This window comes from Notolepis coatsorum (assembly GCF_963971535.1).
Source record: "Notolepis coatsorum genome assembly, chromosome: 7".
NCBI lineage: Eukaryota > Metazoa > Chordata > Actinopteri > Aulopiformes > Paralepididae > Notolepis > Notolepis coatsorum.
This window is the reverse complement of record NC_140171.1, coordinates 69,242,106-69,253,738: the sequence shown is the minus strand read 5'-3', so window position 1 is coordinate 69,253,738 and position 11,633 is coordinate 69,242,106. Positions and strand designations below refer to the sequence as shown.

The 11,633-nt window shown below is 40.2% G+C and overlaps 1 protein-coding gene across 1 annotated transcript in view; it reads left to right on the top strand.

Annotated features, from left to right (window-relative positions):
- The window catches only part of frmpd1a (FERM and PDZ domain containing 1a), a gene marked incomplete at both ends in the record, with an annotated part of 154,508 nt that overhangs the window by 81,341 nt on the left and 61,534 nt on the right, over positions 1-11,633 (top strand). Inside the window, 4 exons of the mRNA XM_084318302.1 lie at positions 1,779-1,883; positions 4,277-4,372; positions 9,229-9,354; positions 11,038-11,157. Of these exons, the coding sequence (XP_084174428.1) occupies positions 1,779-1,883; positions 4,277-4,372; positions 9,229-9,354; positions 11,038-11,157 (447 nt within the window). The remainder of the gene's footprint in view (positions 1-1,778; positions 1,884-4,276; positions 4,373-9,228; positions 9,355-11,037; positions 11,158-11,633) is intronic.

The window sequence follows — 11,633 nt, the reverse complement described above, 5'->3', positions numbered from 1 at the left end:
TGAGGATATTTATTTTAAAAAAATTATAATAATTTATATATAAAAAAAAAGTATAATTTAAATTTTTTTTTTTTAAATTAAAAACGAAGGTTCAAACGTCCGTTTGAAAAACCCTGACGAAGTTCGGATCCCAAAAACAGGCATCGGGGACAGCCTTATTATGTTTCATCATGAATGCATGAAAGGGGGGGGGGGTAGTTTTTTTATGCTTTGATCGCCACCAACAGCATATGTTGTGGACTAACGTTACAGACACACATTCGGATCGAGCTGAAGACATGCTTGGATCAACGCAAGATTGATATCATATAGCCCTTACCTTGACTAGGATGTACCCCAAAAAGAATATTCCAATTATCTGATCGCGATTCCAAGTAGTGATGTCCATCGTGTCGCCAACATAATCCACCACACATCATGCGGGAGCATTTGATTCTTCTCAATCCGACCGTTACAAACGCTGAGCTTGAGCAAAAAAAAAAAACTACCCGGACCCATTAGATCGACCCACAGGCCACGTTTCAACGTTTCAAAGGGTGCTCAATACCGCCGTCTAGCTGGATGCGGCTGGTATTGCACCTTGGCGACCTCAGACTCATTCCCTATGGTAACAACAGGCTCCCTGGGTGGATAATGAATACAAATATCGACGTGTTAACGTGTTTTTGGCACTCAACGGTCGGGGCCCAGAAATGTGTTAACATGTGATTGGCACCCAAAGTGTTAACACAATGGCGCCCGAGCACGGATATATACGTGTTTCGATTCCACCCGTTGTGGACAGAAGCACGGACATGTCCGTGGGAAGGTTGTTTTGGCTTTATTCCATTTTAATAACCTATTCAAGGTCGCCGAGCGGCACTGCAGATGTACCCTACTCTTTGAATTCGAGAAAGTGCAATACCGGCCAGATCCTCTTAGGGGCGCTATCGCGATAATGCAGTGTGCCCTGTGGCTGAACGGAGCATTATTTTTTTTTACTTTCAATGGAGTTTTCAGTTAGCTGGATTCTGGATGTGCAGCATGTAGCTTGGATTACGTTTTGGATTGCAGATTTCACTATGCAATAAGGGGATTTATCATCAGCCAATGGATATATCGATCTACCAGATGGTGATCGATAACGGGGAAATGCTCTTTTTCACGTAAATTACAGCCCGATCGAGCCTTGTTATGATACGATACGATCGGCCTATGTGGCTACTTAGAGACGAACACGGTTATTGGTAATCAATAATAAGAAACGACGTCCCCCACACCCCCCCCCCCCTTTCATGCATACATGCTTGAGGATCGTGCCGATCATATGCAGTTTGAGTTTTAACTGTAGCATCTGTATAACGGAAATGCTATTGGATATAACGTTAGTAACTATTAGCCCTTTATCTTGCCTTCCAGGAAATATACTAGACCAAATGCCGTATAACGCTTATATTCACGGCGCTATAAAATGAGAACGTATTGATGATTTTTTTTTTCTTTAATCCATTTTGAAGGGACGGTTTATGGTCCCAATTGACAATGAGATTGGACAGATAGCAATACTATAAAGTATAGATTTAGCTCTACAAACAGCCCCACGTCTGTTTACATTTGCCGGTCCTCTAGAGATTTATTAGACGCATCCCAATGGCCCTGAATGTGTTAAGGTTGAATACTTTCTTCAAATTGTATATGAAATGCTTTGGGGTACAGTTAAAGTGGGATGTGTATCTCAACAGTTTTGTAGCATAACATCAGTCTCTCAGTCCACTGACTTGCATTGTATTTCCCCCCAGGGTCCCAAGTCTTCCTTCATTACCCCGGAGAAGAGGGCTAAGCTCAAGTCCAACCCATTCAAAGTCCGTTTTGCTGAGGAGGTGGAGGTCAATGGGCATTCTCAGGTGAGGGGGCACTGTTGTATACCGTTACATTATAAGTCAGTGACAGCTTGATATAGCAGGTTATGGTTTTAGTCTGGCTCTACAGAATCACATCATACATAGCCTGCCTAGAATTAATAATAAAACAGAAAATATTTAAGGATAAGTGCTCAATAACAATAATAATAATAATAATACACTTTATTTGTATAGCACCTTTCACGATCACTTTAGTTTGAAGTTACTTGATTTTTTGTTCGTTTTGATTGATGATAATACTATTTATTACTATTATTGTTATTATTATAGTTGTTGTTATTATTATTATTATTATTATTATTATTATTATTATTATTATTATTATTATTATTATTATTATTATTATTATTATTATTATTATTATTATTATTGTTATTATTATTATTATTATTATTATTATTATTATTATTATTATTATTATTATTATTATTATTATTATTATTATTATTATCATTATTATTATTATCCTGTCTATTATTATCCAATGGAACTAATGTTTAGTTCCATTGTACATTAGCCAGTTTTCTTTTACTATAATTGTATGCCTATATGTATGTCTTCAACTATTGCCATGCCCATACCTGTACCTCCCTTCTCTTCTCCCCCATGCTTCTATGATGCATGCATTTCCCCAAGGGGATCAATAAAGGAATATCTTATCTTGTTGAATCTTATCTTATCTTATCTGATCGTATAACGCTGATCCTCCCTGTAGGGTGCTCCAACCCTTTTCTAACTCATTAGGGTAGGATAACGCAGATCCTCCCTTTAGGGTATTCCAACCCTTTTCTATATTTCTCAATGAAGAAACCCAAGCTCATTGCCAAACGAGAGGGAGAGTCTATAGTGAGAGTGAAAAGCAAACAGTTATGCTGTGGAACTACAAGCTGAGCTCCAGGTATTGACAATGCCGTTGCTACATGACAATACGCTACAACTGGGCCCACAGTTACCATCCCAAACTTCATGAACACAAACAGCATTGCCAAATTCACCAGGCTGATGCCCCTTTAATGCAAGCTCCAGGTTTTGACTGCTAATACTACACAACAATACACTGTCACATGGCTCGTAATGGCCACCACAGATCAAATGTGTAGATGCTGTTGTAGGCATTGAGATAGAATATCACCAGGGTAATCGAGGGTACCTACCTGCACAGGTGATTCATTGAGATTGGCCCAAGACACTTCAGGAAGACTCAACAATTAGTTCTTGCATCCCAAAACCACCCCCCTACACACGCAGTCTCACCTATGATAATAGGTATCATGGGTATCATCTCTACACAAACTATGTGGTGGAACATTTGTAATATGTGCAACTAGTAATACACAGTGTCTATACCTAGTGATATGTACAACTAGTAATACACAGTATCTATGCCTGGTAATATGTACAACTAGAAATAATGTGTCTATGCCTTATGACACTGGTGCTTTAAGATTGCTCAGCATTCTTCCTTTTGGTTCTGACTGGTTTAGAGTTCCCATCCTGCCCACAGATGTCAAGTTGGATGGATGCAGAAAGCCACTCCGGAGTCCCTTGCCGATCAAAGGGGGAGGCAGGAGGGATTGATTTCTGTCTGATCAGATGCTCCTAATAACAGGACAATAAACACATGAATCATACAGAGGCGTGATGGATAGCATCACTGTGTTTTAACAGCAGGGGAGAGGCGGAGAGGGATGGGGGGTAGAGGGTTCTTAATTCTCCACTGTCTGGCACATATATAGACATCAATCTTGCATTATGTGACTTTGCCAACACGATAAAACACTTCCCAAAAAAATTTTCGGGGGGAGTCGTGGAGTTGGGGAGCAGCAGAGAGGGAGAGGGAGAGTGAGAGATGACTCACAACAAGCCAGTGGCAGATGAAAAAAGAGGAGGGAGAGACAGAGAGAGAGATGTCAAGCGAAGGGGATTGAGGCAATGCTCTGATACACCAGAATAATGGTAGAAACTTGAAACTGAAAGCTGATGCAGGTTATGAAGAAACAGAAAGGTATCTCCATTACCTTGTGCCGAGAGCGTAGGCGTAGGCCGATATGGCCTGATGTTCAAATCAGGATATATTTAGCATCCAGGATGGTAACAATAATATGTATATTGCAGTATACCTATATTTCTAAAAGAATGTCTTAATAGTACAAGAGCTCTGTGGGGAGTTGGATTTCTGTTTTCTTGCATGGCTTAATGAACAGAAAACAAAAGTATTCATCTCCTTCCCCACCCCAAAACATGCACGCTGCACACGCCACCTTGCATTCTTTTCTCTCTCATCTCTCGCCGTCAGCCTGTTCAACAAGGTTATAAAGCCATCGTATTTTTTGCTGACATTTCCCTCGACCGCTGACCCTTGTTGTGGTTTCCAGGGCAACTCGCTGCTCTTCCTCCCTAACGTCCTGAAGGTGTATCTGGAGAACGGCCAGACCAAGGCCTTCAAGTTTGAACCCAACACCACAGTCAAGGTAGTGGACTCTGCTCATACAGTCTCTCTGTTATAGTGCTATCAGTGTCGGCCTTTGTTATTATTACTATAGTGCTGACTATATTAATCATGCTTGCTGATTTATGTTCCTTGCAGGTATTAATGAATTAATTAATTAAAGGGGCACGTCATCAACAAATAATGCAGATTTATTTTGCATTGATTATCTCACACACATACAAAAACTGTAAACCATTTTGTCCACATTAATTTAGTTTGACAGAGTAAATGAGTTTTAATATGACCACCAGTGATGTCATCGGAGACATTGAATCCTTGTGTTGTGTTAATTTCAGCTCAATTAAATGATAAGTTAGCAGTCCCTATATGACATGGTATTGCTATTTTTTCATCTACATAATTTCAAGGATGCTATGTCCCGATGACATCACTGGTGGCAATATTCAAATGAATTTACTCTCAAAGTGTCAAACTAAATGTGTGGGATTATGTGCAAAATAAATCAGTATTGTTTTTTAGTGAAGTGCCCCTTTAATTCAGATTCAGATTCAGACAACTTTATTGATCCCACGTGGAGCAATTCATATTGTAGCTTTGCACAAGTAACAAAAACAAAAACATCTCAACGACAACACAGCAACAACAACATTCCATGCTATACACAGTCCAGTAAAAGTAAAAGTAAAAACAGACAACTAGGATACTTAAAGTGACTACTGTCCATGTTTATAAGTCTGATAGCCAAGTTTCAAGTTCAAGTTTCTTTATTAGTTGTCATATAGAAATACAGAGTACTTTATATGAAATGCTTCCTTCCGTTTGCTCCTGAGAATGTGCTATATAAAAGGATAAGTATAAAAAGTATAATATAAGTATAGAATAGAAAGTCAAGTACGTAAAACAAGTGTAAACAAAACAAAAAATTTCAATATACATATATACAATATACAGTGCAGAGTAGAAAAAGGTAACCGAGTTCCCATACAGTACAATGCAATGAGGTACAACTTAGCTTAGCTTGTGGTGCCACCTTGTGGTGGTGAGGTGCAATGAGGGCAAATATACAAATATTCCAGTATACCAATACATAATTATAAAGTGTGTTAAGTGTCTAAAGTGGGTAAAGTGTGTGCTACAGTGAGTTGTTTATTAAAGTGAGTGTGTACGTGTGGATGTGTGTGCTGTGTGTGTATTTGATGGTTTGTTACATAGTGCTATTTTCATTGATTGTCATTGAGCATCCTGATGGCCTGGGGATAGAAGCCGAGGGGACAAAAGATTTAGCGTAACGGTTGGTCCTACTCAACGGAACGTCAGAAGTTGAACATAGGTCTCTCTGTTTGACTCCAATTATTTTGGAGCACACTCTAACAATATTCTGTAGGCTGTTCTTATCTTTAATAGATAGGCCACTGAACCAGCAGTCAGCAGATACAATAAAAAGTTAAGAGGCTTTCAATAAAATAACCATAAAAAGTGCTCAGGATCTTCACACTAACATTAAAAGAGTTCATCTTTCTCAACAAGTAGATCCTCTGCTGACCTTTTTTGGACTCTGTATTTAAGTTGAACTTCAGTTTACAATCAAACACAGTTCCCAGATATTTGTAGGATTCAACAATCTGGACATCCTCGTCGTGAATTACACTGGCTTGATGATCAGAGTTATGTCTGAAGTCAATTATCATATCCTTAGTCATAGAGACATTATTTGAGGTCCAAGTCATTCTCATCACACCATTTCACAAAGTCATGAAGTACAGATCCATGATCAGTCTCGAAGCGCTGCAGTAGGGATACAGAAAACGTAACCAGATGCCTGTGGTCGTGAAGCGATCTGCAGCTGTCCGTATACATAATTAATAAGAGGGGATACAACACCTTGGGGGGAGCCAGTGTTAGAAAAAGACATGTTGGACATCTGTCCATTGACAAAGACCTGCTGGACCCTCTCAGTGAGGAAATTTAGAATCAGCATGAGAAGCTGGTGTGGGAGATTCAAATAAGAGTCAAGCCTCTCAATTAAAATGTGGGGCTGCATTTTGTTAAAAGCAGAAGAGAAATCTGCAAATAAAAGTCTTGCATGAGCTCCAGGTGTTTCTAGGTGTTTGTACACAGTATCCAAGATGAAGAGCATAGTGTCCTCCACCCCTTTACCTGGCTGATATGCTAATTGTAGGGGATCTAATTTACCCTCTATAAAAGACATACTAGTATTTTCTGCTAATGAGGTAAGCTCCACTGGTCTGAAGTCCTTCAATTCTTTTGAGTCTTTTGACTTAGGGATAGGTGTGATGGTTGATGTATTCCATAATGTGGGGATCTGACCTAGATCTACACACATCTGGAAGAGTCTAGAAAACACCCAACCAAGCTGATCAGCACAGTGGTGCATGGTGCGACCGCATATCGAGTCAGGTCCAGCAGCTTTCCTTGGTTTAACCTTCTTAAAGGGGCTATGTACTGCTATTCCTAGCACTATTTGGGCAACTTTACACAATTCCTGTTAGTCTATTGAATGAAGACATCTGTAAGGTTTTTTTCAAAAAAATGCATTGTTTTATATTTCTAATCAAGTACTCAAAACCATCATTTTTCAGCTCCAAGATTTCAGGCTGTTATGGCCTGGCTCCGCCCATAAGCACTTTGAGTGACAGTCAGTCCACACAGTCTGCGACTGGTATGAATGAAAATGAATGAATAGACAGAGAGAGAGGTAGACAGAGAGAGATAGAGAGAGAGAGAGAGAGAGAGGGGGGGTGCGAGAGAGAGAGAGAGAGAGAAAAATGTTTATAAGATTTTATAGTGAAAATCATTACCAAAACGTCCGGAAAAACCTCACGGGAGCATTATAGACTGTCATACAAATGTACAAATGCTATAAGGTGGCAAGAAATGCACTATAAACAATACTTTGCGGCGTCGTTTCTTGCACTAGCTTCTGTTAGCCATCATTAGCCTCAAGAAACGACGCTTTATAGTGCATTTCTTGCCACCTTATAGCATTTGTATGACAGTCTATAATGCTCCCGTGAGGTTTTTCCGGATGTTTTGGTAATGATTTTCACTATAAAATCATATTTCTAAATGACAGGAAGTTGATAAACTGGCCGGAATAGCTTTCCTTGGTTTAACCTTCTTAAAGGGGCTATGTACTGCTATTCCTAGCACTATTTGGGCAACTTTACACAATTCCTGTTAGTCTATTGAATGAAGACATCTGTAAGGTTTTTTTCAAAAAAATGCATTGTTTTATATTTCTAATCAAGTACTCAAAACCATCATTTTTCAGCTCCAAGATTTCAGGCTGTTATGGCCTGGCTCCGCCCATAAGCACTTTGAGTGACAGTCAGTCCACACAGTCTGCGACTGGTATGAATGAAAATGAATGAATAGACAGAGAGAGAGGTAGACAGAGAGAGATAGAGAGAGAGAGAGAGAGAGAGGGGGGGTGCGAGAGAGAGAGAGAGAGAGAAAAATGTTTATAAGATTTTATAGTGAAAATCATTACCAAAACGTCCGGAAAAACCTCACGGGAGCATTATAGACTGTCATACAAATGTACAAATGCTATAAGGTGGCAAGAAATGCACTATAAACAATACTTTGCGGCGTCGTTTCTTGCACTAGCTTCTGTTAGCCATCATTAGCCTCAAGAAACGACGCTTTATAGTGCATTTCTTGCCACCTTATAGCATTTGTATGACAGTCTATAATGCTCCCGTGAGGTTTTTCCGGATGTTTTGGTAATGATTTTCACTATAAAATCATATTTCTAAATGACAGGAAGTTGATAAACTGGCCGGAATAGCTTTGAGCTAACGATCTTTGCCGATGCATTCCATTCTAAACGTAACGTTAGTTGTTCAAAACATTACCCGTCTATATAATTTGTTCCTCAACGTTATATAGACGGGTCATGTTTTGTAAACTAACGTTATGTTTAGAATGGAATGAATACATGGGTCGGGAAAGATAGTTAGCTCAAAGCTAATCCGGCCTGTTTAACCACTAGCTTCTGTTAGCTAATGAAGGCTAATGCTGGCTGAGCAAGGAAACTAACAGTAAACGTTTTTACATGAAATACAGCCCAAAAACCCTGCTGACAAACGTTTGCTTATTAAATACATTCTATACTATAATAATACAAACGTTTCATTGCCTCTCTGTGACGACAAAGTTGTTTAAATAAGGGGAGAAAAGTAGCTAAAACCAATGTATTTGGATGGGACAGGAAGTACCATTGGCAACCGGAAGTCAGCCGGAAGTGCCTACTTTCAGATTGTGCAAGTGGAGAATTGTGGTAGGAAGATCCCAGGGAAGGCAGTGGTAGCGATCTGTAAGCACTGCTCACTGAGCCATAACACAGGTCTATGATGGAGTTCCTCCTTAAAATCACATAATACATGAATTAATTCATTTTTATAAACGGGAAGAAAAAAAAGCAAGGTTTGAAAGTAGTAGCCTAATTTCAAGCTGTATCCATAACAACAATGGCATTGCAGCCCACATAAGATCAAATTAGGCTACTTCAAAATAAAACAGTTTTATCAAATGTCACATCATTATATAACTTTATTTTTTAATTATCCTCCTTTACAGAGCCCAAATAAATGAACAATGGAATCTGAGAGGTCCCTAGGGCTTGTGAGGTTAATAACTATGTTTGTGAATATTAATGAATAAATTAATGTTGTTCCACCTCAGTACAATTACAAATAAGCACTCCCCATGTCTCTCAAACCTGTGTGTGTGTGTGTGTGTGTGTGTGTGTGTGTGTGTGTGTGTGTGTGTGTGTGTGTGTGTGTGTGTGTGTGTGTGTGTGTGTGTGTGTGTGTGTGTGTGTGTGTGTGTGTGTGTGTGTGTGTGTGTCAGGACATAGTGATGACACTGAAGGAGAAGCTGTCTCTGTCTCGCATCGAGCACTTCTCTCTGGTACTGGAGCAGCAGTACTGCATCACCAAACTGTTGCTGCTGCATGAGGAGGAGAGGATACAGCAGGTACACACACACACACACACACACACACACACACACACACACACACACACACACTAGGGGTGTAACGGTACACAAAAACCACGGTACGGTACGTACCTCGGTTTTGAAGTCAAGGTTCGGTACGGTTTTCGGTACAGTGGGGGAAAGTTTGGCTTTCCATGTTCCACTCAGGGGTGATGTAGTGTGCAGTAACTAATTGTACTTGTAGGGCTGTCAACTAATATTCTATATTGAAATTAATAATCGACTTGTAAATTTTTTTTAGAAATTATTAATTATATTAGATTGTGAAAAAAACAGCCCCCGCTGGGTGGTCGTTAGTGGTTAACATACCATTGTATTCGTTCGGTACACTACACAGCCGTTCGGTACGGTACGGTACACACTGAAACTTGATCGGTTCGGTACGGATACGTGTACCTTTACACCCCTAACACAAACACATTGTATACTTTATTTGAATCCACAGATCTTATTTGAATCCATTATACCTGTTATGTCTTATTCTTATTACTTGTATTATTGCACAAATGTCTTATTCTTATTACTTGTATTATTGCACAATCGCTGCCGCATTTCACTGTATGCTTGTATGCCGTGACAAATAAAACTCTTGACTTGACAGATCATACATATTTTATTATTTAATTTTTTCCAAAAAGCAAATGCCTTTTGAGGGTGGGAGGATGTATATGTATCGCTTAAAGGGGAACTATTTTACTATTTCTTTCACTATTTGGGCACTTTTACACAATTCCTGTGAGTCTATGGAACACCTCTGTAATATATATATTTTTTTTTATTCATTGTTTTGTATTTCTAATCAAGTCCTCAAAAACAGCATTTTTCTACCTCAAGATTTTGAGCTGTTTTGAGCCTGGGCTGCAGGTGCCACCTAAACCACTGCGGAGCGTCGTCGTCTATCTCAACATTAACATGCAGCAGTGACTATATGACATCACATATAGGCACATTTTCAAACGACTCAGTTCAGTGAGGGTGAATATTGTGAGAGGAGAATTGGAAGAATGCGCCAATATGAGAATTTTGAGACATAGATCATATTAATATAAGTTCACATAGCTAGGAAACAATGCTAAACACTCAAAAAGGCCATTTATAAGATAGTTCCCCTTTAAGCAAGTGTTACGTTTTTTTTTTATTATTATTATTATTATTTTTTTTTAGCATTTTTACAGCTTTATTGGTCACGCAGGACCGACAGAGGAGAGGGCGAACGGGAGGAGAGGTGGGGAGGACATGCGACAAATAACGACGGGAGCTGGGATCGAACCTGGGTCGGCCGCGTAGGTGCGCGAGGCACTATGGTATGCGCCACGAGGGCGCCCCAAGTGTTACGTTTTTACTCTATTTAGAGTTAATTTAACTCTTACACAAGAGCAAGAGTCAATTTAACACCAATTCTGAGTGGGACCAAATATATAATTATTGTACATACTGTTTATTGTATGTGATCACGTTTTCATTTTGATCTACATGTCTCTCAGTCTCTCTCTCCCTCCCCCGCTCTCTCTTTGTGTGTGTGTGTGCGTGCGTGCTTGCGTGCGTGCGTGTGTGCGTGCGTGCGTGCGTGTGTGTGTGTGTGTGTGTGTGTGTGTGTGTGTGTGTGTGTGTGTGTGTGTGTGTGTGTGTGTGTGTGTGTGTGTGTGTGTGTGTAACCAGGTGGTCCAGAAGCGAGAGGCTCATGACTACAGGTGTTTGTTCCGCGTGTGCTTCATGCCCAAACACCCTAAGGACCTCCTGTTGGACGATCCCACTTGTTTCGAGTACCTCTACCTACAGGTGGGTTGGTGTTGGAGAGTCTCTACCCATCAGATGCTCAGCATCAGCTCTGATCTACTCCATTACGTTTTGTTCAACAGAAAATATGGTTCATAAAGTGAGTGTCGTCGTGAACATTCCACCCTCAGATACTGAACAAGCACACACTGTGTCACACTGTGTCATATGCGAGGTTTGATGCTGGTAATAACAACACCAGCTCACAAGCCTCGGCAATGGGGGGGGGGGGGTCGGCTGCTGATGGAGGCGCAGTGTTCAGGGTAACAGAGCATGAGGTGAGGCGGACCTTTAAAAAAGTGAATATCAGGAAGGCAGCAGGTCCGGACGGCATCCCCGGCCGCGTCCTAAAAGTCTGTGCCGACCAACTGGCCCCAGTATTCACTGACATATTTAACCTGTCCTTAGAACAGGCTGTCATCCCCACCTGCCTGAAGAAGTCCACTATTATCCCTGTACCCAAAAAATCCAAGCCTGCT